This window comes from Rhinolophus ferrumequinum, chromosome 11 (genome assembly GCF_004115265.2).
Source record: "Rhinolophus ferrumequinum isolate MPI-CBG mRhiFer1 chromosome 11, mRhiFer1_v1.p, whole genome shotgun sequence".
Taxonomy (NCBI): domain Eukaryota; kingdom Metazoa; phylum Chordata; class Mammalia; order Chiroptera; family Rhinolophidae; genus Rhinolophus; species Rhinolophus ferrumequinum.
The window spans coordinates 10,529,529-10,557,192 of NC_046294.1; the positions used below are offsets into that span (position 1 = coordinate 10,529,529).

General features: G+C 40.0%; 1 protein-coding gene across 1 annotated transcript; it reads left to right on the plus strand.

Moving 5' to 3' along the window:
* The first annotated feature begins 12 nt into the window (after positions 1-12).
* PATL1 (PAT1 homolog 1, processing body mRNA decay factor) lies at positions 13-27,664 on the plus strand. The gene is made up of 19 exons (XM_033120299.1): positions 13-165; positions 2,109-2,220; positions 7,413-7,630; positions 7,945-8,025; positions 8,606-8,800; positions 9,743-9,844; positions 10,354-10,443; positions 10,661-10,881; positions 12,365-12,454; positions 14,382-14,562; positions 15,096-15,219; positions 15,692-15,789; positions 16,345-16,404; positions 18,183-18,331; positions 19,611-19,770; positions 23,238-23,393; positions 25,366-25,457; positions 25,555-25,704; positions 26,024-27,664. Exons 1-19 carry the CDS (start codon positions 151-153, stop codon positions 26,043-26,045), a joined length of 2,316 nt encoding a protein of 771 aa, XP_032976190.1. The 5' UTR covers positions 13-150; the 3' UTR covers positions 26,046-27,664.

Sequence of the window (27,664 nt, forward strand, 5' to 3'; positions counted from 1 at the left end):
TGCGCACGTTCCCACGCACGCTCCGGCGTACGGCGGCGGCCAGGGGTCGCGAGCCGGTGGAGGACCCACGCGCGGAGGAGCCCGGAGAGTCAACGCTTCTTCCCTCCCTCCCCCATTCCCCTCCCCGCTCCCTCCCCTCCCTCCCCAAGAATGTTCCGCTACGAGGTAAGCTGTTGCGACCGGAAGTGGCCCCTCCCTCCTTCACGCGCCCCTTTTCCTCCCTCATCCCCCGCGCGTTTTTCCCGTGCTCCTGGGGAGGGTGGGGGCAGGCGGTGAGACCCTGGGGGCCAAGAGGAGTCTGTTGGGCCTAGGCTCGTGGGTTTAATCCGAGAGCTGTGAGCTGGCTTCAGGGGGCGGGACTGTTCTATCAGTTGCCGCTGGGGAGAGTTGGCCTCTCTTTTGGGGTGGGGAGGACCCGTTAAGTGCCGTAACCCGACCACCCGCCAGCCCCACCCCGGGAGGAGTGGCGGAGGGAACCACATTGCACCCATCCCGTGGCTCTTCTTGAGGAAGAGTCACCCGGGAAAGCCCAGGACGTTTCCCGCCCGGGACCCGGAACCACCTCCCTTCCAGTTACACACACCCATACACCCGGGCAACCATCGGGTCAAGGGGGCCGGGACTTGCCCTTTGACTGGGGCCGTAGACTGTTTACTGAATTGGGCTCCGAGTTGGGAGGGGGCGTGTCCAGCAGAAGTTCCTTCTGAGCGAGTGGAGGGAGATAAGAGTTTGGTGATGGTCCCGGTAATGTAGCAATAGTTGAGAGTCCTGACCCTGTCACTAATTCACTGTATGACCTTGAGCGACTCCTAGTCTCTGGACATAAACTTTCTGGATTTGTAGAATAAAAGAGCTGGTCTGGATAATCCCTAAGAGTCTTCCCAATTTAAAAACCAGTGATTTGTTTGAGTCGATCTATGTGATTTGGGAAGGAGTGCTGCTGGGTGCTGCCTTTTATGTAGAGGCAGTTGCATGCCTGCTTTGTGTAAATTTGGATTTAAGGGGGGTAGAATGGCCCTTTGGTCTAACCTTTCCTTTGGGAACAGCCTCGCTAACAGGTAGCTAGGCAAAGGAGATCACACTCTGCCTACTGAGAGTGTGGAATGCCGATTCTGAGCCTTTGAAAATTGGGGCCACCTATACTTGATAGGAAATGGTTTAAGACCCAACTAACTTCATGTAAACACGGATAGAGATGATGAGATGCGGTAGGCAGTTGCCCAAAAAAAAAAAAGAAAATTCCTTAGCAAATAAATCAAATTGAAGTGGAGGGGAGGGGAATGTTTAAAATAGAACCCACCTAAATTGTTAGGGTCATATCTAGCATTGTTCAGCAGTCCACACTGCCTAAATCTGTGCCATCTGTGCCTCATTTGATCCTCGCAACTATGAGGTAGGTGGTATTGTTCCTGTATTACAACTTAAGAGACTGAGGCTGAGAGGCTACCAAAGCCTGAGACACAATAGGTGCTCAAGAGGCAATATTTAATGCATTAATCTCAAAGAATGACTTGCCCAAGTTCACACCACTTGTAAGAGGGGAGCCAGAACTTGAATTTGCCATATCACAACTTTTTGAGGGTTCACATAATTGTGGTTGAAATTTTACTTTTCTGTTTTATAACCAGAGTTTGGGCCTATAGGAAGAAAGATGGAAAATGAAGAGAAACCTTTAAAAGGGAATAATAAAATAGTTAAAAAGATGACATGAATATGGGGAAGATGAGAATTTTGTTGAAAAATACATATAAAACTGAAATAAAATAATAAAGTGTTCATTTTCTGTTGTCATTACTATTCTAACCAGTGATGTAAAGAAGTTGGCAGGCCATCAGGCCATAAAGAAATGCTCTTGTTAGATTCCCGTTAAATAGAGAAATGGGATGTTTTAGGGAAAAGGTTAAATGAAATAAGGTATAGGAAAGAGAAACTGAAAGAAGATACTGAAATTTTCCAATGTTGGAAAAATTGGGGGATAGAAAAAAATGCCATCTTTACAGAAAGTCATAATGGAACTATTACGTTGATTGGGAAGGTAAGATGAACATTTTTAGAACATTTTTAAATGAGGTTGTGAACTTCATGAACAGCTAAATCTCTTTCTTTAGTCTTTGGAGGATTGTCCTCTGGATGAAGATGAGGATGCATTTCAGGGCCTGGGAGAGGAAGATGAAGAGATTGATCAATTCAATGATGATACATTTGGGTCAGGTGCAGTTGGTAAGTGACATCTTTCTCTTATAATGTCATCTTGGTCTCTTGCACTTTTCAAATGTTCTCTTTTATAAGTACTTTGTCTCATTAGAAGTAATCTTAGTCACTGATTTAGCAAAATATTCTATTCTTGGTTTTAGAATAGTCTAGTCTTGACTGGGAGCATATACCCTTTTCCTCTGGGCCTCTTTTTGCCTCACTTATAAAACCAGGTGTTCTCTAAGCCCTGTCTCTTCCAGCAATGTAATCTGTTGCTGTAAATTGACACTGTAAGGAATTCAAATGGTTATAGAAGTAGACCTTTTACAAAGATTAAAATAATCCTTGAAGAAGAAAATTTTTATTTGTGGATTATGTAACTTAAGGAAAACTAGTGGACTAGCAAAAACTCAGATGCGGATATGTATGTGTTAAAATTCAGTTGATCAATACTGTATGTTGTATGACCCTGCTATTATAGTATCTTCAATAAAATAAAAATCTTTTTATTCCAAGAATTTTGGTTATAAAAAGTCTTCATAAGTTAGAAAAGTGCTATGCACAGATGAAATTTTCCCACTCTGAATATAGATAAATATTCTAGGAATTGGAAAAGGTTATAAAAAGTTAAAGAGCCAAACTATACTTAAGAGGCCATAGAGTTATCACAGAGTTTTGATTACTGAGATGGGAAATTTAGAGAGCAAGCTTATATGATCAAGTTTGAAAATTAGAGATCCTAGAACAAGTACACTAATAAGCTAAAATTAAACTGTACTTTAAAAAAAATGAATAGGTAAGACTCAATGCAAATATTTTTGCCATGACTGTTGTTATTGAAAATAGCAATAGCTCTTTTGGTTGGGATGTGTAAATGTGTATGATTTCTTTAGAATCAAGCACTCTGTCTATGCAACAAATATTCAAAGTTAAGTAATAAGAAGAGGAAATTTAGCAGTAGTGGGTAATCCCCAAAAGAAGAGGTCTTAAAACTGTTATAATGGTTACTGGTTTTACAGTGGCTGAAACAGCTTAAATTTATTAAAACTTGACTGAGTTGAATGAACTGGCAAAAATGAAAGAGTATACTATTTGTCAATCGGAGTTTACATAATTCAGCAGTGAGCTTGAAACTGCCACTACAGGGAGCAGCACAAGAAGTGTTTAAGGTAGAAGATAGACCCATACAGAAGGGGAACCAAAGACCTTTTGTATTATAGCCATTGTTTAAGAGATAAGATCGTCCAAGAGGATGATGTGATCTAAGATGCTGCTCTCTCTCTATGGAGATCATAGGGCAAAGCAATAGAATCGAATGAGGAAAGCAGGGAACCGACGTGAGCTGCAAATTGTTTTTGAAAGTTAGTAATAACCTATACGATACAATAGAAGCGACAAGCATTCTGTGCTTGTTTCTAGAACTCTTTTTCTTTTAAAATATTGTACTGAATGTTACCATTTTTAAGAAAGTTCCTCAGTATTAAGATGAAGTTGATGGAATTGCTTTATAGATACTATATTAAGGTGAGGCAGCGTAGTAATATGTCCCCAGTTTTGAACCTGGATGGAGGATGAATAGTCTTTCCTTCTCACTGATTTCCAGAGTTCTGTAGACAGTCTTTTTTCCCTGAGTCTCTGTGTTCCGCACAAGATGGGGGAAATATTGCCTTAAAAGGATGCTAGAGTGTGCAGAATTGTGTTTTATATGATAGAAAGAAAGAAAAGTCCACATGCATTGAAAAAGCCCCTGGAGTTACACAGCAAAGGACAGGTAGTAGAAAGCAAAGGCAGTGAAATACCATGTGGTTAGCCCACTTCGTACCCTGGAGCATGAAGGTGATTAAGAAGGACTTCTTGGTCAACAAAGTTTATAATGCAGAAAAGACTTCCAAATGTGATCCCTTTATAATTCAATATACTTGAATTGTAAAGTTAAAACCTTAATTCCTGGTGACATCTTGATCTAAATACTATAAGAGTTTGTGAAAGGGAAATTGCTTTTGAAGTCAACCCTTGACTTGTTTAATACACCTCTACAAGTAGCCATACAGGGGGTATAAAGAGTTTAAACCAGGAGATAAAATGTCAGGCCTTTGACACATGCTTTGGTTTGATGGTTTCTAATTCAAAGAGTGACCGTTTTGAATGAATCCCGTTAGTGCAGTAGTTATTTTAAGTCACTGGCTACAAATGCTCTGATGTCATCTTTCTTTAAGAAACTAGTCACTGTCTTCTGCATGGAAAAATGTTTGCATCATCTTAGAGCAGTAAGTGGGCCACAGTAATCTCAGCTCATTCTCTAAAAATAAAAGCTTACACTTCCAAAGTGCTTACTACTTACCAGGCATCACTCTAAATGTTTTACATATAATCCTCACAGCAACTTTGTGAGAGGTAGGTATTATCATTAACCTCATTTTAACAAATGAGGAAGGAAAGTGATAGAGAGGTTAAGTCAGTATAAACAGTGTAAACTTCCAGTTATGTTAAAACAGTCTTCGAGGAATCTTTGGGAATCTCTTGCCTCCGTGTGGAATGGAAGGACTCCCCATTTGATCTACTTCCCTTTTATTGATAGCTGCTGTAATCTTTAGGGACTGAGATTACTTTCAAGTTAAATCACTTCTACCACCTTATCATTTTGTTCTTATTCAAAAATATCCTTAAGAACAGACTTGAGGAGAATTATTACAACCAGTGTGACATGATAGGAGCAACCAGGAATTCAGGAACCCACGTAAGTGTATGGGTTAATGAGTTGAAGGAAAACAGTTATCCCTTGCCCTTCGTTTCTGTTATTCTTTTTCCTACCCTTTATCATTTTAACCAATGTGGCTTGAGATCCAGCATTGGCATATCTAAGTTCTATATTTTTAGGTCATTTGAAAAAGATACAGAGTGAAGGAAATATTCTCTTGCAGTAAGGGCTTGCAGTCTCTGACATTGATTTTTCACAAAAGCAAGAAAGGCCTGAACTGATGATGATGGTATTCTGTGGCACAGATTTCTTTGCTTTCATATTTGGAACAATAACACTTTGCGGCAGAGCCATTCTCACAAAATGTGGCAATTTAACCAGTGTTTTTAAAATGTAATTATTGACAAGTAGATGGTTGATCTTTGGTAGGAGCTGGTAAAGTTAGTAAAGGTGAGCATGGGAAGTGCTGAATGAAAACAATGCAAATTAGAACTCTTCTGCATTAGAATCAATCCATTAACAAATTAACTTCTTAAATTTGGAATATAAATGTAAAAAAATTCCTTACTCAGGATTATAGACTCCCATTTTTTGGTATTGCTGAGTTAGTAAAATTACAAAAAAGTAATTTGTCTTTTAAAAACTTTCTGTTTACTCTTCCTTAGCAAACGTGACACAAATATTAATCTCACACTTGATTTTTAATTACACTATTCTTTAAGAATTTTTTTTCAGCTAACTGATAATTTAAATTAATATTACAATTTTCATCTAAGGTGGATTTTTCCCTTTACCACAAGTAATACATTCAGATCTACCACAGTGCCCAAAGACTACACAGTGGTTCTGAACACACCAAACCATAAATGTGGAAGTCCCCCTTCCCTTACGTTTTGGACCACTCCTGTTGTGTGATGTGATACATTGTTATGTAATCAAAATAGCAAATTTTAAATGTTTATGATCTGACCTTGAAAGGGACTTAGCCTACTTAAATATTTGCTTAAGAGGTTAAGATGTGTGTAATATTCGTTACAGTTATTAATTGAAAATTTGCAAATAAAAAACGTGGGTTTTTTGGGGTTTTTTTGTGGATTACAAAGTAGTGCGTGTTTAAATGAGGTGAAGGTAGAATTAAAATTAAAAGATTATTTAGGTAAAGCTGCGGTGAAGAGGGAAAGGTGTCTGAATTTGAATACTGAGAAGAGCAAAATAATGAGTAGAGCTTTTATGATGGAAGCAGAATGGTATGATGAGATTGAGGAACCCTGGAATAAGAGAAGTGATGGAAGTAAGGTCAGGTTCTAGAGAAACTGGTGAAGATACTCATCTGTGCTATAGTGGGACTCAAAAATAATGCTGTGTCAGCATAAAAATGAGCCAGCAACCTAGTGCCAGTGCTACAGACTATATAGTAGTGTGCAGGAATAGCAGTGACATCATTACAGCAGAAGAGCAGCTGACCCAGGGCCAACTCCCCATCATCTTTGCCCTGGCGGACTTCAGTAGCCCCCTGGCTGGCCTCCGAGCTTCCAGGATTGCTGCCCTTCCCCACCCCACTCCAATCTGTTTTCAGCATAGAAGCCAGAGTGATTCCCTCAAAAAGTCAAGCCACATCAAAACCTCCGGTGACCCCTCATTTCAATCCATGTTGTCCCAAGAGGATCTGAAGGAGCTGCCTCCTACTACCTCTTTGACCTCATTTTCTTTTCCTCTCCTCCCTTGATCATTCCAATCTAAACACGGTCCTTTATGTTTCTCAAAATTGTCAGCCTCTCATCGTAAGACCTTTATACTGACTCCCTCTGCCTGGAACGTGGCTAACTATCTTACTCTTCAATCTTTTGCTCAGATGTCATCCTCCCAATGAAATGTACCTGTGACCATCCTATTTAAAGTTTTCAGTCTGCTTGTCTTCATATTTCTGTAGCATTTCATCTTCAAATATAGTATTTAATTATTCATTATGTTTACTGTGTATTACCTGTCTCTTCCCTGCTTGAAGGAAAACTAGGAGGGCAGGGATCCTTGTCTGTTGTGTACACTTATGTATCCTATGCGCCTAAAACAGTGCTTGTCACATAATAGGTGCTCAATAAATATTAATTGAAATGAATGGATTCACAAACTTGTAAAGAAGATGGCAGTTTTAATCTTAAGAGAAAGTTGTGTGCTAGTGCAATGAGCTTTAACTTGAAAGTCTTTGCCTGAAATGTCATAGAAATTCAAAGTGAACAGTTTAGAAATGGGTTTTAGAATATAGTTTGGACACCATTGATAATGTATTAAGGTATGACTAAATGCTTGAATTTTATTCCTGGTATGATGTTATTTGCTCTTAATAATGAAAAGCCCACTTTAACGTGCCCCTTAGTTTAAACCTTATTTCATATCTCTAAGTGGAAATTTAATCTTCCACCTATCTTCTGGAGTTGGAATTATTCACTTGGTTAACAGAAGAATTTTATATAACTTATTGTTCCAATATGAACTATGTTTCTTTTTTATGATTTCCTTACAGATGATGATTGGCAGGAAGCACATGAGCGACTAGCTGAATTGGAAGAGAAGCTACCAGTGACAGTCAATGAACAAACAGGCAATGGAGAAAGGGATGAAATAGATTTGTTGGGTGACCATGAGGAGAATCTGGCAGAAAGGCTGAGTAAGATGGTGATTGAAAATGAACTAGAAGATCCAGCTATCATGAGGGCAGTGCAGACCAGGCCAGTTTTGCAAGTGAGTAAGTTACTCTGGTTTGAGCACTGTAGCAGACTAATAGTAATTAAAGTGAAGTATTGAGCTTTGCCATTTTATTTCATCTACTATAATGAGAGAATTACGTATGCCATAGAAAATTGTTAATATAATTCCTGATAGCAGTTCTGGAGACGAAGTTGGGAAATGGTGTATATCCTGGAACACTATATAATTTCTTATTCTTAAGCAGTTGAGGCTCTTTTGGAGCCTTGCTCACCTTTTAAAAACACGTAAGTCACGCAGAGAGGGCCCACAGTATTCCAGACTTTGTATATGTTTTCCTTTTTTGTTAGTCCCAACCAGGAAGTCTCAATTCCAGCATCTGGGATGGATCTGAAGTTCTGAGGCGAATCCGAGGACCACTGCTTGCTCAGGTATTAAACATTTTATATAAAATTCCTACTGTGCAAAAATTTCAAGTTGGCCCCTGTTGGCATCCTTTCCTTACAGAAACATAGAATTGGATGTCATTTGCAGTCTTATGTAGATTACTTCACCCAGCACTCAGTGTACCGGTTGGTTGTACCTTTCCAGCCTCCATGGTAGTGCTTACTTGACTGTGCTTTACTTTGAAATGGTTGAAAAGAAGCTATTGGAACTCGAATTTTTCAGCTTATGATTCGAATTACTTCAAAAGTCATTTCTAGGCAAAACTGTAAGGATGGCGAACAGATCAGTGTTTGCCCGTGGTTGGGGTGATAGGAGAGGTGGACTACAAAGGGACAATATGAAGGAAGTCTGGGGAGTGATAAAACGTTCTGTATCTTGACTGTGGTGGCAGACCCACGACTCTGCACTTATTAAAACTTGGAGAACTGTACAGGGCAAATTTTACTGGATATGAAATAAAAATAAATAAAATTAAAAAAAAATAATTTCTTGGTACTTTTGGCCACTGTAGAGATCATTAAAATATTTCAAGTTAGCTAATGTGTTTCCTATTGCCTCAATTAGGAGATGCCTGCGGTGTCTGTATTAGAATATGCCTTGCCTCAGAGGCCCCCCCAGGGCCCAGAAGATGATCGGGACCTTTCTGAGCGTGCATTACCAAGGCGGTCCACTTCACCTATCATCGGGAGTCCTCCTGTTAGAGCTGTCCCCATAGGCACCCCACCTAAGCAGATGGCTGTCCCCAGCTTCAACCAACAGGTACCTCTCATTAACAGGCACTCAGCCCAGGATATTGGGAATCTGGGCAAAATTATTTGGAAAATTGGTGATGCTGGGAGGAGGGTGGAAGTTTGGGTAGGCATTAGATTAGAAAGCAAACTAGCCAATTAGAGGAGAAATTAGTGCCAATAAGAGACACATTCCCTAATGCCCTTTGCTGGTGCTGCTCCTGTTGCTGCTGCTTTTTAATTGGGGGAAAAAGGGTAGTTAACCACATTTAGTGTATATATCCTTTTAAAAGCTGGCTATGATATATGCTGGCTGCCCAAAACATTGGCAGAGAGGTAACTGCAAGCTGGGGGGAGTGGGAACACAGAGCATTGTCCACATCCCTTTTTACCTTTAAGATATCCCTGCTTTCCCTAGAGCCTGTGCAGTCCTGTTCCATAGACTTTCCTCCACCTGAAACCAGCAGCTGAAAAGGAAGGCCAATTTGGAAGGTATGGGGGGAGGGTGGTGTTGGTATGGCCTAGTTAGGCTCAGTATCCTATGAAATGGTGGAGTCACAATGTATCACACAAGAGCTGAGCATGGCGGCCATATCACAGGGGCTTCAGAATAGGACTTAGTTAATCCTCCAGCTTTCTTATCATTCCTTCTCCCTCACTGCTACCAAAATATATCCTCTTGGAGAGAATTTGCAAGTCCGAATATCTGCTGGTACCTCCCTCAGATAGCATGGAAGGGTGGGGATAACTGGAGAATTAGCTAAATCTTCCTCAGTTAAAAGTGGCACGTTGCTTGATATTTGTGAGAGGAAGTGACCAGAGGTTGTGTATGTGAGCCCATAGCCATAGCAATTTGCTTAGAAGTAGGGCTTTGCATTGAGTTCTGTGTCTGCCAGTACTCGAGGGGAGGGACTGTAGGTGGAGGAAAAACTGACCTCATTGAGTGTAGTTGTACATATGTTTGTCCTGATAGATTCTGTGTCCGAAGCCTGTCCATGTTCGGCCCCCAATGCCACCACGGTATCCTGCTCCCTATGGTGAGAGGATGTCTCCAAACCAGCTCTGCAATGTCCCGGTATGTCACTCTACAACCTGATTACAATGTGCAGTCTGTATTTTCTCATCACTACCTGTGTGATCACTATACTAGTATATTGACATTTCTTAAATTACACATATTTTTTCTATGTCCCTTCTTGAATTTCTGGATCTTCTGGTCCCAGATCAGAGACATGGTTTATCATGTTCAGTTATGTTCAGTACCTTAATTCTTTAAAAAATCTAAATTCAGCATGGTCCTCTGGTTTCCTGCTTTTCTGTCCCTCATCCTCCTGCTTTCTTTTTCATGTTACATTATCATAGTACTTCATAATTTCATAATTACTCTCTTTTATATTTCTTCAGTGGACAGCTTGACTGTACAATTTACACTTGATCTTAGCCAAAAGGCCGAGAAGCGAGTGACTGTAAATTTAAGAGTTTTTATATCCAAGTTTATTCTGCATTTCTACTGAGTTCCCTTATATTGATTTACCTGTTTCATGGTGTGAGTATAACTTTTTCCTTTTTTTTTTTTTTTCCTAGAACTCTTCCCTCCTGGGTCACCCCTTTCCTCCTAGCGTTCCTCCTGTGCTCAGCCCCCTCCAGAGAGCACAGCTTCTTGGAGGAGCACAGGTAAGCCTGTGATTAGCCCAACCCATAAAGAGCTCTCTTACTTTCCAAGGTTCGCTACATAGCTTTTCTTTGCTCTTTGATCAACCACTACTGCCTCGTATATTTTCCTTTACCTTTTCAAACAAAATTATTGATGGGTACAGTTTTAACTTTTCTGTGGATAAAAGTAAGGGGACGTACTGATTAACTAAATCTAAGATTTTGTCCCTCTATGTAGCTACAGCCTGGACGGATGTCTCCCAGCCAGTTTGCACGGGTCCCTGGATTTGTTGGTAGTCCGCTTGCTGCCATGAATCCTAAGTTGCTGCAAGGGCGAGTTGGGCAGATGCTTCCCCCAGCACCAGGCTTCCGTGCCTTCTTTAGTGCTCCACCCCCTGCTACACCACCTCCTCCACAGCAGCACCCCCCTGGCCCAGGACCTCACCTGCAAAATCTAAGGTATGCAAAGCAAATGCCACTGTTTGTTTGTACATTATTGGCCAAATCTCTTGATATTTGCAACTGACATGTTTTGAGCTGTTACTGAATCCTTAAGTTGCCAAACACAGAAATGTCTGACAGTCTCCAAGTTCTCTTATGACTCACACTTCCCTCAAGTCACATGCTTCCTATGTACACTTGCACATTACTGGTTAATCACCTCCATTTCCTCTCAAGTTTATGTCTCACTTTATATTCATTTTACAAACACACACATAGGTACCATACATACACATATATGTATATGTAGTATATAAATTAGTTGTATATACATATATGTGCAAGTAAGTACTCATAGTAAGTACTCATCCTTCTCCTTTGGTTTCATTCAACTTTTTTTAGAGGTTTTATTGGGGAAGGGGAACAAGACTTTATTGGGGAACAGTGTATATTTTCAGGGCTTTTTCCAAGTCAAGTTGTTGTCCTTTCAATCTTAGTTGTGGAGGGTCCCGTTCAGCTCCAGGTCCAGTTGCCATTGTTAGTTGCAGGGGGCGCAACCCACCATCCCTTGCTGGAATCAAACCAGCAACCTTGTGGTTGAGAGCCTGCACTCCAACCAACTGAGCCATCCGGGAGGCCAGCGGCAGCTCAGCTCAAAGTGCTGTGTTCAATCTTAGTAGCAGGGGGTGGAGCCCACCATCCCCTGCGGGAGTCAAGGAGTCGAACCGGCAACCTTGTGGTTGAGAGCCCTCTGGCCCATGTAGGAATTGAACCAGCAGCCTTCCGAGTTAGGAGCACGGGGCTCCAACCGCCTGAGACCCCGGTCCGTCTCTTAATTCAGCTTTTAATTTTGACAGTGTAACAAGGTGCTTTTAATTTATATATTGAAGTATAAGTCTTTAGTCTGAAGTTTGTACGGTAGGCTGGCAGGCTGAAAGCTCAGACAGGGCTTCTGTGTTCCAGTCTTGTGGCAAAATTCGTTTTTCTTTGGAAAACCAGTTTTTGTTCTTAATGCCTTCGATTGATTGGGTGAGGCCCACCCACATCATCAAGGGACGTCTTTTAAAGTCATCCAATTGTGAATTAGTCACATCTACAAAATACCTTCACTGCAACATCTAGACTAACGTTTGACCAAACAACGGGACCATAGCCTAGTCAAGGTGACACATAAAATTAACCATACATGCGTATTTTCAATGTCATTCTCAAATAGTTGAAATTAATTACATTAAATCTATGTAGAGACTTCTGTTTAACAGGAGCAAAAAGAAAAAGAATTATACTCTTTTACTCATTTTTTGATCCTCATCTTCAGAGTTGAGAATTGGCCTTTGTGGAAGACATGAAAACATGACTATCTTTTCCTTCTACATGGTTTCCTTAGAATAGTTTTAATAGTCTCTTGGATGAACCTGTATGTATCTTCTACTGACAACATTTTTGAAAACTTCAAATCATCAAGACAGCAGAATTAAAAATTTCTTCCCTTTTTTCTTAGATCTCAGGCCCCAATGTTTAGACCCGACACCACTCACCTCCATCCACAGCACCGTCGACTCTTGCATCAGAGACAGCAACAGAATAGAAAGTAAGTTCTCATCCTCCTCCTTTGTGGTTTCTTAATTCAGCTTTTCTTTTTGACAGTGTACCAAGGTACTACTAATTTAGTTTACTTTTTTTAGTAAATTCAATTAGTATTGAGCTTGTTTTACTGGTAAAGTCACATCATATGTGCTGTCGTTTTATGTTTTTGATACACTAGCTTTAAATGACAAGATTTTATCAACTAATTTCCCAGAATTGCTATAATTCTTTTGATCCTAAATCAGAAATAAGTTTAGATCTGATCTTTTTTTAGTTAATATTTTATACTCACTCATTACCAAGTTCTTACCATACTCTTAACTACCTTTTGTCTACCGTCTCAGCTCTGAGGTAATCTTGAAACACAGTGGATAGCCTTACATTAGGTTCTTAGGTAAAGCCAACAGTCACTCTTTAATCTTACCTATAATTATTTAATCATTATGCAACAAATATAAGTATATATTTATATATGTGACCCCAGCTGTACACCAGGTACTGTGGTAGATTTTGGGAATTGAAAGAACCAGACATACGAGTAGAAAACCCGTGCCTTCGTGGAGCTGGTATTTTATAATCATTCATATATATATATATATATATATATAAATAAAAATAAGAAAATAAAAGAAAACTTTGGGGTTTCTTCAGCCTTCAGTTTTACAGTTCTCAATGTGTAATTCCTTCTTTCAAAGAAGTTGAATATTTTTTACAGGGAAAAAGCAGTATGGGCTCTTAAAATATTAATTTTAAAAATATTAAAATACTAAAATTCTAGTACCTGTCATTAGCAGTATGGGATTGTACACTTCAGAATTTGTTAAGAGGATAGATTTCATGATAACTGTTCTGTATAATAAAAGACATCATGCACAAACACACAATTCCCAGTAGATCCTACATGGCTCATAAAAAGGAAGAGAATATCAAGCTCACTTGTAATCAGAAAAATGCAGATTAAAATTAGACAACCATTTTATATCATCAGACAGGCAAAATTTGAAGTGTCTCATCATCATTGTTGGCAAGAATGGAGTATATAGCCTCTTAAGAGCAAATTTGGCAATAAATAAGGTTGAAAATGTGAATACATCCACATCTTAGCAGTTCTACCTTTTAGTATATATCTGGGTATATTATCAACATGGGTAAATATGAAAAATATGGTATGAATAAGAAACAAGGAGAATTACATGTCTAGTACCATTTATGTAAAACTAAAAGGCACACAGAATAATACTATATAAAATTCAAAGATGGACACACAATTAATACAAGTATAAAGACATTTCAGGGAGGAAAGCACAGTCGCTCCTCTAGGAAGGGCAGCTGGAAACTGGGATCCAGAGCAGTGTAGCAGGGCCTGCAGCCTTAATTGTAACACTGTGTTACTCTGATACTACTTTTTAAAGATGAAGCGATACATTTTTTTCATTATGTCTAGGTGTAGGTAAATGGATGTTTATTACAGTATTTGCTGGGCTTTTGAAATGTTTCATGATTTTTCAACAAGTTTTAAAAAAAGTATATTGATGAGGAGTCAAATTGGCCTGTGTTCAAATCTCTTACTCTGCCACCAGGTGTATGGCTTTGGGCAAATTACTTGATTTCTTTTGGCCTTGGTTTGTTGTCTTAGGTGGAGAAAATAAAACCACCTACCTCATAGGGTTATTACAGGGCTTGTGCAGAAGTCCACAGGTGAAAAGTACTTAGCATATGCTAAGGAAGTCAGATCTTAGTTTTATTTCCTTGATTATGTGTTGCATAGCACTTTACTGTCAAATTCTGTTAAGATTCAGCTCTTTTTCACTTCTCTTTTAACAAAAGCCAAGGGGAATGTTTTTTTTTTAATTGGCCTGGTTTATCCCTGTGTTATAAGATATAATTAATGCGCCCGCTTGGAGTGAATGTGGCATATGTTTGTTTCTCAGTCAGCATCGGAATCTCAATGGTGCAGGAGACAGAGGAAGTCACCGGAGCAGTCATCAGGACCATCTCCGGAAGGACCCATATGCCAATCTCATGTTGCAGCGAGAAAAGGATTGGGTCTCTAAAATCCAGATGATGCAACTGCAGAGCACTGATCCCTACCTGGATGATTTTTATTACCAGGTGAGTAAACACTGTGCTAGTTTTCAGGATAACAGTTTAGTCCCTTATTCTGGTAAAGGCACTCGTTTAAATAGTGGTAGGATTAAATATTGATAGAAGTTTCTTTGAGGTAGTCTTCAAGTGGATAAGAATTGACTCAGCAAATTCTGTCCTCTTTTCAAGCTGGAGAGCCTCTCACACTGTTCACTAAAAGTTTTGCATGTGTGCCTTTTATTTTTCACATGTAGAAGCTCTCAGACGAATGTTTTCAAATTCCTTTGGCGTCAATAATGTGGTTCTTTCGATTAAGAATAATAGCAGTCTAATTATAAAGATGTTTCCATGGATGATTAGTCTTTTGGAAGGCTGGCATTTTTTGATAAAGTAAATTTATAGCAGTTTAACAAAAATTAGAGGTCAATATATTTATAAGAGTGCAAGTTGTCACAGACACTAGTGCAAGTATTTATTGCTAATTATTTAACGATAAAGAGCTACCATATTCTGTGCTTGGCATTGCAACTGAAATCATCTTCCCACTTCCCACACTGCAGAATTACTTTGAAAAACTGGAGAAATTGTCAGCTGCTGAAGAAGTGCAAGGTGATGGCCCCAAAAAGGAGCGCACCAAGCTCATTACCCCTCAGGTGGCCAAACTGGAGCACGCCTATAAGCCAGGTGAGGTCCTCACCACGGGTCCTAGTAAGAGGAATTTGACAGGTTGCTGATGTGATACAATATGAATAAACTGTAGAGATGAGTGAACAGAGATGTTTGGAACGGATTTGTAAAGTACCATTGTCCTTATTCAGTGCAGAGACTGGTCTTATTGAAGCACTGAAAATTAATGGTTTGACAGATGACCTTTTAGATCATTTTCTACTTGAGAACCCATAACTTTTAAAACCTGTTGCAATTTCTAGGATCCCTAAAATAGATAAGGGCGAAACACTTCAGATTTTTACTTGACTATTATTGCAACAAAAAATATGGGCAAGGATAGAGTTTGATAAGATTGCTTTAGGTAATACATGGATTTTTGTAGTAAATTGTTAGACTATAAATAAAGAATAGAGAATAAAAGTCTCCGAAAGCTGCCTGCCTCTGCATTGCTAAGTTTTTGTTTGTTGGAAATTTTTTGTCCTTGCAGTGCAGTTTGAGGGCTCTTTGGGAAAGCTTACTGTCTCTAGTGTGAATAATCCCCGGAAAATGATTGATGCTGTTGTGACATCTCGGAGTGAAGATGATGTAAGTGTCAGCAGAACTGCCTGGTTAAGAAATTCTGGGTCATCACTAGTGCTTTGGGGGTCATTGTGGAAGGAATCGGGCATAATGGAGCCGGGTATAGTCTAAACTAACCTGGAGCTTCTGAGCCGGCCTGTCATGCATTCTCATTCTCTTCAGGTATGCTGACACTAACACCTCCATCCCTAAGGCAGCCAGACAGGACCCGGGGTGTCAGGAGTCTGTCAGCTAGACAGCTGGCTGTAAACAGTGTCAGCTATTTACTCCAGTTCTCTAAATTACCATTTGCTATGTGTTTTGAGATGTTTCTATGATATCTTCATCTTCTGCATTCTACGATTGCCTTTTGCTTATCTATGAGGTTCAATTCAGTGGTTTGTGTATGGGTTGATTCAGTCAGCTCTATGACCTCTGTCCACATTAGTGTTTTTAGATTAACTTTCAAAGAGTCAAGATTCTATACCCAAAGTATTGTCACAAATGAAATTACATATGCACTTAGAAACTTATTTATACAAGGCTAAAGAGTTCACACTAAATAGTCTTTTCTTTTTTTAGGAGACAAAAGAAAAACAGGTTCGGGACAAGAGACGAAAAACCCTTGTCATAATTGAGAAAGTAAGTTATAGAACTTGTTGCTATAGTTAGTTTCAAATAAGGAACTTTCAAATGTATATGTACCCAAGAAATGGAAAAGTAAGCAATCAACTAGTGTTCTGTGATTTTAATTAAAGAATATATTCTGTTTAGGTGCCTATCGTGTACTGGAGCACAGTAGAAAGGAGTGTTGTATACTTCATATATGGCCCCATGGGAAGAGCACTGCAGTTATGGTTAGAAGTGCTGAGGTTTTGTCCAAGATGAACAAACAAAAACTCATAGACAGAGACAACAGTTTAGTGGTTACCAGAGGGAAACGGAAGTGGGGTTGAGGTAGAAGATGGTAAAGGGGTCAAATGTATGGTGATAGAAGGAGATTTGACTTTGGTTGGTGAACACACAATGAAATATATAAGTGATGTATTACACAACTGTACACTTGTAACTTGTAGAATTTTACCAGCCAATGTCAAACCAATCAATTTAATTTTTTTTTCTTTTCCCCTTTCTTCCGCCTCCCCCACTTCGGTTCAAGCCGTTGTTTCTCAGTCTAGTTGTGTAGGACACAGCTCCCTGGCCCATGCTGGTGTTAAGAGCCTTGCGCTCCCGCTGGCTGACGCAGTCAGTCACCGGTTGTCGGTCGGCCGCTCACAGCTCACGCCAGCTCTCGCCAGCTCTCGCCAGCTGCCGGCCACTCATGATGGCTGCCGGCCACTCACGCTGGCCACCGGCCACTCATGACAGCCCACGGCAGCCCAGCAGCCCAGCAGCCCGCAGCATCCGGCTGCTCACGCCAAACTCCGGCTGTTCATAGCAGCCCAGCTCCAGGGAAAGCTGTTGTTCACAATCTTAGCTGTAGAGGGCGCAGCTCACTAGCCCATGTGGGAATCGAACAGCGGCCTTCGTAAGGAGCATGGCTCTCTAACCGCCTGAGCTACCAGGCCGGACCTATCAATTTAATTTTGAAAAAGATTAAATTAAAAAAAAGTACTGGGGTTTTGTCCAAACTTGTTCAGGTCACAGCTGAATGCTTTGGGTAGGTCACCTTTCTAAGAAAAATGAGAATAAAAATTAGATTGTTCTGCTTATGAATTAATTTAATCAGTTAAGTCTGTTCGCATATATTGGGCACTCCCAGGGTGCTGGACACTGTGCTGGCTCCTAAGAAAAACAAGGTAATATACAGGCAGTTACTTTGTAAAGCATAAATCCCATGTGGCAGGGCCATAGAGCATAGTGATTAAGAGCACAGACTCTGCAACTGCCTGCAAATCATGTCTTTTTCATTTTTGAGTTAATGACTTGAGGCAAGTTAGTTAACCTTTCTGTGCTGTCCTCAGTTTCTCCATGTGTAGAAATGGCGATGTCTCTTTCTCCCTGGGCTGTAGTGAGTATTCAGTGAGTGAATACGTACGTGCAAAGTGCTTAGAACAGTGCCTGACACACAGTAGGAAAACGATTTCCATTTTTCTAAATGTAAGGCAGAACTTAGAGGGGTGACACAGACTGTTTATATTACAGTGCTGTTGTTGCTGCTGGAAATTTTAGAAAGTGTAACATTTCACTGTCGTTACCTTCTGGATTAGAGGTCAAGGGGGGACAAAGAACGGTGTTTGAAGAATTGTTTAAGTTCTTTCACCATGTTTTATTGGATTTAAAAGAGCACCTTTTTTTTCTCAGTCTTACTCCAATGAGTTTTCACTTGATCTTTATCGGTAGTCCTAAACTGTGAACTTGTTGATCTGATAATCTGACCCTGACCTGCCTTGCTGTGTCCTGCTTTGTGTCTCACGTAGACCTACAGTTTACTCCTTGACGTGGAGGATTATGAAAGGCGTTATCTCCTAAGTCTAGAAGAAGAGCGACCTGCCTTGATGGATGAAAGAAAGCACAAAATCTGTAGCATGTATGAAAACTTGAGGGGGAAATTGCCTGGACAAGAGAGGTAGGAATTTTGCACTTGGAGGAAAACATGGGACTGCCTGGACTCCTTACTCTGCGAAACTGAGCTTTATACATTGCTGCCTTACAGATAGCCCTCCTTACCATCTCAGTGAGCTCTGAGTCTGTCCTTTTGTCCTTCCTCAAGTGCCACTTCATAGAAAACATTTCTGAATCTGTCAAGCCAGGGAAAAAAACCTCTTCATTCTGAATTCATTTTTCAACAAATACCTATTCAGTATCTACTAGGGAGATGCAGTGGAGAACATTATTTCTGTTTTTGAGCTTACAGATTTTACCTGGTTTATGCTTACTAACATGTTCAACCTTGAAATCTTTATGTACCTTCTTTCCTGCTAAGCTGAAAAGTATAAACGTTTAAACTTCCTTGGGATTCTGTAGAATACTCAATATTCTATGGAAAACAGTCACTTTCCAGTGGAGACCGAGCTCCTTAATATATCTTTTTTTCTATATCGCTGTCATCTCTCTCCCACCCAGTATCTGGAACAGAGTCTTGCTAATGATCAATGTTCTGTAAATCCCAAATATTTATTTGCTGAGTGTAAGAGGAAATCTACTGATAACTCCCTTTTTTTTTTTTTTTTTGCCCCTTCACGAGAACTGATGATTCTTCTAAGCCAGGACGTACACAAAACAGAATGTAAAATAATTACCTTCTTTTCAACACGCCTTTTCTGGAGTTGGGCTGGCAGGGAACTGGTTAAATAAATGTGGGTTTGTCCATACATTTAAATGTTTTGCAGTCCTTAAAATGTATATCCTTGAAGTGTATTTATTGATATGGAAAAAGGGTTCACAAGAAGCTGTTGGAAAAAGTGAAGTAAAGCCATCTGAATTCTATAGGCCCATTTTTTTTTAATGAAAGATAAAAATACACAGCAAAAATTTCTTAAATGGTACCACTAATTAAGTCTGAGATTATGAATATTTTTATTTCCTTTTTGCTTATATATTTTTTTCAGATTTTGCTGTATTAACCATGCTATTTGTATAGTTACTTAAAAGCTAGTAAAGGAAATTAATGCATATGCAGTTTGACCAAGTTTTTTTGGCATACAAGTTTTGAAATGATGTTCTACATTTGTGAAACTTGAAAAATTACGTTTTATTACTTGGTTGAGAGTTGAAGTAGTAGTTCTCACTACTTTGTAGTACAGATAATTGTAGAGTGCAAATGAATGCAGTATATTCATTCAATAAATGTAAGATTCAATAAATTGTTCTTGCTGACCTAAGTTAGCGTTTTCCTTCTCCTGCAGGACAAGTGATGACCACTTTGTACAGATCATGTGTATCCGGAAAGGGAAGCGAATGGTCGCCCGTATTCTCCCTTTCCTCCCCACAGAGCAAGCAGTTGACGTTGTCCTGACAACAGTCAGGAACCTCCCTTTCCTTATCAAGAAGGATGCACAAGATGAGGTGACCGAGCACGTGGGACATCTTTCCTTCGGGTCTTCATACTTATTAATATTTCTAGGATCCAAATTTCTTTTCCTTCCCTCTTCCTTTTTGTGTTGTGTTGTCTAACCTTTGGCAGTATGATTTGATTATTTAAAGGCAAACTTGACTCCAGGCCTATATTTTTAAGCCCATGTTTTGTCCAGCAGACTGTGTTCCTAAACATGAGGAAAGCAGTAATTCCATTTTATTTGACATAGTTGTAAAGCTGTGGTCTCTGTCCAGATTATTTGGGAAGCAATAATTCAGTCCTACCCCAAGCATACTGAATCAGAATTTACAGAGGAAGGATCAGGGCTTCTGTATCTATAACAGGGCCCCCAGCTGAATCTGATGCTCACTAACATTTGCAAATTTGTGCTCTTGGTTAATTTTCTGGATATAAAGTATCACTCACTGGGTTGTTGTCAGTAGCTTCATGTTCACCTGTAGACTTAGTTGAATGGCATTCTGCCCACAGGAATCGGGCCAGTGCTTTTAAATAACTTTTATCATGATCTGAACTAGGCTGGAATTTGAAACATGGCTATCAAGTTTACAAGTTAACTCTTGGTAACAATTGTTCTCTGCTTATCTCTGTCATAACACTTGAAAGAATAGCAAAATTCAGAACAGGCTTAGAAGTTCAAAGCAAGAAATTTATAAAGGTAGCACAAAAAGCTAGTATTAAGGGCGAGATTGAAAAAAATAGAATTAATGAGAGTGAATCTGTTAGACTGCAAGTTGAGCATTAACCATCTGGTAATAGTCCCCAGGAAACAAATGATCCCAAGATGTCTTATCAGTGACTTGAAAATTATTCGTTCTGAAATAGAGTTGAAAAAATTCCATCTTGTAATTTTAGCATCTACAGAAGTGAGTGGAAGTGTAGGTCTCATCATTGGAAAAAGTGAAGTGGGACAAGACAAGTACATTGTTTTACAGATGTCAGGAATGGAAAGTGGGTTGGAGGAAATATGTTGGAGGTTAAGGATTTAAGGTTTATCCTAGAAAATAGAAGACAAGATTGAAAGGAATAGTTACCTTACAGCATATAAATTGTTGTAAGCAATGAGACAGGCGCTCACTCATCAAAATCTCAGAGGAAACTCATCAATGGAAACAAGTTTGGGAAAGCTTTATTCATTCAGCAGATGTTTACTGAACAATTCTATGTACCAGGCACTGTTCTTGGTTCTCAAAATGCAGCACCCAATTCTGAGAGCTAGGAGTTAGGGATCCAAACAAAGATGCCTGCCGTAGTGAGCTTACCTGCTAGTGAGAAAAACTTGGTTAGATACAGAGGCTAAGTTTTTAACCAATATGTATTAACGAGTACTAGACCACATCTTTACCATTTCCTTGAAGTAATAGCTAGTTCCGGGTCTGAGGCATAAAATGTACAAGATAACCCTGGAATATCTTGTGCCAGAAAGCAAGGAAGCTAAAAGATTACTAGGGTCCTCTGTAAAAGATGCACAAACCAACTTGAAGGGGCTTCTATTGGTAAAAATGAGATTATTTGCATCTTAAAGAAAAATTACAGCAGTGGATTGAAATATATCAAATGTATTTAATGAGCTTATGATGATACCAAAAATATTTTAATCACCTTGAGAGATTGCCAGGCCATCAACAGATTAGTCTGAAAACGTAAGTAAAGGAAAAGAGTCAAGCATTTATTCTGTCTTTCTATTACAACCAAATGTCATGGTGACCAGAGAATTGATAATATAAAGTTCTTTAGAGAAGAATTTGAGAAAACTGATAAATGCAAAAAAGTATGTTAAAATTAGGAAATCACCATTTCATAGCCCCTAATGGAAAAGCAGTTAATCTGGACAGCAGTCATCACTGGTGCTAAAGGCATTACGTCAAAGGTGGGTGGGGAACTTGACAGTGGTTGGAGCAGCTAACAACATCTGGACCCACTAATCTCTGTTAACACTACTAGGGGGACAGCCAGACACTATGTGCGTCTTGCTGTGATACAGTAGAAAGTATGCGGTTCTACCCATCAAGTTGTCTTGCTCTCTGTCAGCCTCTACCAACCCCCCGCTCATTGAACTTGAATCTAATCAAACCTCTAATTCTAGCTATCAGTTTTTATGGGGAACAAAAGAGGACAGAGGAACCTGTTAAATGACACCACAGAGGTGCAGTTAGCCAGATCCAAACTATGGGACAAATGCCCCAGTTTCTTCAAATAGAAGGTATGAGAAAAGGAGATGGACAGTGACAAAGGACCTGTTAGCAGATTTTAACGCCTTGCCAGCCACGTACAATTAATGTGTGGATCTTACTTGAATCATGATAAGACATTTTTAAGACAATTGGAGAAATTTAAGTTTGGAGTAGATATTAGATCTTAAGGAATTAAATTTTGTCAGGTATGACAATATTGTGATGAGAGAGTTTGTTAGAGATACAAAGAAGTTTTTATAGATGAAATGATACAGGAGGAACATAGGTTTAATGAGATTAGCAAAATATTGATTAAATAGTTGTTGAAGTTTGGTGATAGGTACATGGACTTCATTATACTGTTCTTTATAGTTTTGTGTATGTTTAAAAACACTTTAGTTTTTAGAGCTTTGTTTATTTAGAGTAGTGAATCATAAAAAGTAGTCTACTCCATCCTTGGATGCTATGTAAAGTAAAAGCAATCAATCATTTTTTATACCATGGGCACTGAGTGCTGGAAGCACGTTTGATTTCCTTTCATGTGTTATTACAACCTCATTATATCGGTAGCTCTGCTTTTTAACTGTCCAGTCTGGGCCTTACAGCAAAAAGGAATGAATGACAAGCAGGCTAGAATCCAACAGCCTTGGATTCTGGTTCTAGCTACTAGCTTTGTAACTGAACACTGAGCCTCTGATGATTTGGCTTTAAAATTGGTTAATCAGTGCTCCATTTCCTCATTGAGATTTTGTAAAGATAAAACAAGATAGAATTAAGCCTGAAAATACTTCTCAGTAATTCTGTGGTACTCAGAACTTACCTATCTTAGAGTGCTGCTCATAGTATATTGAAATTGCCAATTTACTTATCTTCCCCACTGTTTTAGATCCCTGAGGGGCTGTCCTTTTAACTTTTGTTTTTAGCCTGCAATGCCTGGCACATTGTAGGCATTTAAATATTTGTAGAATAAATTAAAATACTGGTGTTTCATCTTGATTCTTGTGTTCTTGAGAAGTGATTTTATACCCTTGGTTCACACAAGTCATGACGTTTCCTATGCACATGGAGTTGCAGAAGTTCTCAGTAGATACCTTAGAATTCATTGTTGAGACTCTAGTAGTGCCTGCTAGACTCGTCAGCCCTGTTTTTGTTAAAGCTTGCCTCAGGCAGTTGCATATGACAGCTGATCATCCTTTCATCTGCGCCCACTGATGGAGGGTCACTGGAGTAACAGTTGCCAGGATCTAAAGCCTTTCTTTTTGTAGGTGCTGCCGTGCTTATTGAGTCCCTTCTCTCTGCTCCTCTATCATCTTCCATCAGTGACCGTCACTGGCCTTCTGCAGCAGCTGATGAACCTACCTCAGAGTGCAGCCGCACCAGCCCCCTCCAACCCTCACCTCGCTGCTGTGCTCCAGAACAAGGTGGGTTTGCCCTTCACGTCCCTGAGCTGCGCACGGCTTCTGAGTTTGACTTACAGATAAACATGGCTGCTGTGGCCGTGGCAGCTTGTAAATAAGGTTTCCTTCAGTCAGGAGGTACATTGAGCTGCTTAGGCTAGAAGGAACAGTGGTTTCAACAAAATAGAATTTGATGTATTTCGTGTGGAATAAACCTGGTCCAGTGGCTCCACAGTGTTGTCAGGCACGTGGGCTCCTTTGGTTTGCTCTCTCTGTCACCTTAGCAGGTCCTGACACGCTCAGGACTCCTCAGGATCCATGATGGTCGTAGAATTCAAGACCTCACCTTTCATCAGAAGGGAGGTGCGTGTGGGAGGCCAGCGGGTGTGGATTAGCTGTCTGTCTTCGTTATTTGGACCTTTTCCAGGAGTTCTAACCAACAACTACTTAACCTCAATGGCCAGGTCTTAGCCACACTTAGCTGGCAGGGAAGGCTGGAAACATCTTTCAATTCACACCATTGTCACCACAAATAAAATCAGAGTCCTGATAGGAGGAGGAAAGCATCTTAAGTGGATAAGAAGCAGTCTCTGTTTTAAGACTGTAAATAGTAGAACATCCCATTTCATATTTTATTTGCATCAAACTAAAGAGCCAGAGACTCGGGGAGCATAATACGGGAGAAAGAACATGAGCTGTTAGAGCGAGTTTTCATTCCTTGCCTGCCACTTTCTAGGGTTGTGACCCTGACCAGATTATTTCACTTTGCTCAGCCACCGTTTCCTGATCTGTAAAGTGGGGACGATGATGTTGATGTCAGTTTTCCTATTAGATGATAGGACAGCTTTGAACTATTCATTATAATGCCTGGGACCCAGAGGGCTCTCGTTAGGGGCCATCTGTTAACAGCAGTGAGGAAGTAGCCTCCTTCCTTGCCCCTGAAAACCTGCCAAAGCATGACTCTGAAGGGCAGTACATCAACAGCTGACAGAGGTGGGTTCTGGAGTGATCAGTTAGTGCCTTCCATGTAATTTGGTCTCCTGGTATTAATTTGGATAAAGGCAGAAAATCATGAGGTCAAACGAGATTATATAGCCCAGTGTTTTCTGACGCGAAGGGAACTTTTATGAAAAGGCAAGATTACCCTCTATGAGGGGAACTCAGAAAGGTGGGATAGAATCCTAAAATATCCCCACCTTCTCTTTGTGATCCATCATAACTGTGACTCAGACATGAACCTAGTAGTTTTTGTCCCAATTTGTGTTTTCATTCTATGCCCCCTTTAGCTTTTGCTACCCACTAAATGAAACAAATGTAATAAAGCAAATCTTCATCTATTTCAGTCTCTAAAGCATGTTGCTACATATTAATAATTCTAGATACGATTTTATCTGTTTATCCTTTCTCACTTTTTATTTTTTTTTAGACTCTTACTAACATCCTATACATGCCTTCATATTTCTAGATAGGTGTGTCCTTTTTTAAGGAATTTTTTTCTTTGTATCCTGATCATTCCAGTTATTTTTCTTTGTACATTTTCTCACGGGTCTAAACCCCTTTTTTCTTAATTCAAAATATCTTACTCTATTTAACGTTTTTTATTTTTTCCATGAACCTTAATTTTCTATAGTAAGTCTTCACTTAACTTTTGTTTTTAATCTATTTCTGTTCTCATAAATAGGAGAAAAACTAAATCCCACATTATCCATGGCAGGGAACAATTATCTTTTTATCACAGGGTGGGCTGGGGAGCAGAGGGGACTGTTGGACACTGGGACTTCCCGTTTCCACTGATTGTGCTTTTTGCTGCTGTGCAAAGAGACAGATAGCCTCCCCACTCGTGGTTGTCTGATCTTTGCCCAGTTGCACAGAGAAGCACAGTGGGGGCATCGTTTGGATTTGGTGCCACGCCCCATCCAATGCTGCGATCCCCTCAGCCATGCCGGAGGAGGATGCGATGTAGTATTGAGTTTGACTCCTCTGTCCCCTCTTGTAGTTTGGCCTGTCACTGCTCCTCCTCGTCCTGAGCCGTGGGGAAGACCTTCAGAGTTCAGACCATGCTGCAGAATCAACGGAAAACAGCCAGTGGTCAGTCTGGGCTGTATTTCTTCTTTTGTTTTAAGTTCTTTTTGGTAAACTTTCCATTCGTATTCTTACCTTGTTCTTCCTGGGTTTTCCCTGTCAGGGCGGAGGTGATGTTCATGGCCACCCGAGAACTCCTGAGGATTCCCCAAGCAGCCCTGGCCAAGCCAGTCTCTACCCCCACAAACCTAGTATCTCTCTTTTCTCGCTATGTTGACCGTCAGAAACTGAACTTGCTGGAGACAAAACTGCAGTAAGTTTGCAACAGGAGAGTTCCCCATCTCACTAATGTTGGCACTTTAGAAGTTGTGATGAGGAGGTCTGGGGGCATGAAACGGAATTATGGTGGAAGAGATTAAAGACGTATCAAATATATGTGTATCTGCTAGATATAAAACACTGTCCTGGGTGCAGCAACACCCTCATAGCTGACTGAATGCTAAGGGTAGAAATATCATAGGAGTTTTGTTATAAAATTCTTACAAAGATGTGATTTTAATGCAAAAGATTGCCTTCTGTTTTAACTCACTTATACAAACAAGTTTCCTTTCTCTCTTTCTTTACACCTGTAGGCTAGTTCAGGGGATACGATAAAAGATCTGCAAATGTGTCCTGTACCTCCTTTTGGCTGTCACCTGCACTGCTGCCATCATCAATGGAGTGTCTTTAATGAGGGAGGGAAGGTAGCTTATCCCCCAAAGCATCTGTGGGACCGATTCCTGTTCACAGGGGTTGTCTCTAAATGCCAGGTGTTTCCCCACTGCTCTGTGAAATTGACTGGGTGATACTTCTGCTGGTTTCTTCTTACCGTCTGTGTTACAATTCTGCATGTCCTATTTTTATTCAATTCTCAATTTTGCATTTTCTTTGCCCTAGAGACACAAATATAATCTCTCCCTTTATCCCACCACCACTATTCCAATTCAGAGTAGATTGTAGCCTGCCCAAGTGTTTCTTCCCTCGTCCCATTGAAGTCGTCTTCATTGCCCCACATTAATACGACTATAGAAGAGCCAGTTATATACAATTAATATATATGTATATGCGCACACACACCCCTCCACATATGTTTATGTGGTCTCCAGAGGATCCTTAAAGAATGGGTTAGATTAAGAAATCTTAAGTTGCCGCATCCCTCCTGTGGACACAAACCAGCTGATGTATTTTTAATGTTTCTGGTCCATTTTGTAATTAATTCGGTGGGTTCTACTTGTTTTAATATAAATACAGGATATGCAGCACATTTAAGCAAATCAGAACTCTTAATTGGCTGATGCCCAGCTCTAAGCTGGGTAGTTGTTTTTTCTCCTCCCCACTTGAATTTCCTTTGTTTCTGTCCACCTCAATGGAAACAGCACACAGTTAAACCTTTTTCCTGCTACAACTACGGTGTACTTGAGCCTCTCCCCTCAAGTGCATGGAAGATTGCCCAAGATGATTCTAACATAGAGTCTGTTTCCACAGTGTAGCTTTTGTCTTCCTGAGACCACTTCAGTAAGCCATGCTTTTACTTCTCTCTTCCCATTTTTATTTGGTGTCATGGGTAGAAACCTCCAGATGTAACCATGGAAGCTAAGTTTGGCTTGCTTTCCTCTTCAGGGCAGAACTGCTGCCCTTGCTACTTCATCTCACCCAAGTCCTGTCTCAGGAGCCAGGGACCTGGGTGTGAATCCTAGCAGGCACAGCCATGACCCTTTTCACTTGTCCCTCTCCCACCCAACACTCAACCAGGATGAGGGGTTTTGATCCCTAGTGATTACAGAAAATTAAATCTGAATTCATTTTACATGACTGTCCTGATACACTTTCTACTGTTCTCACCTTTGCGAATGTAGTTGGGGGAGGGGGGGACACAGACTATGATATTTAAAGAGAATAAACATTTTGCACATACAAGTATTGTACAACAGTAAAGTCCTTCTCCATTATAACCAGCTGTCGTTGTTCTCCATTTCTTCCCTTTCTGTAGCCCCAGGCTTCACTAGCTGTCCTCCAGTGATATACCTAGCTTACTTACCTCTGCCATTACCTACTGACTCTTTCCACTATGGGCCTTTCCTGCCTTTCCACTTCACAAAAGATCAAGTGAATACTTGATTATTATTTCTTCCTTTCTGTGCTTTTATCTTTTTTGTTTGGTTCTAATAAAAATTAAAGTTTCTAAATTTACATTTTTATAGGGTATTGTAAATAAAACAAATTGTATACTTGAA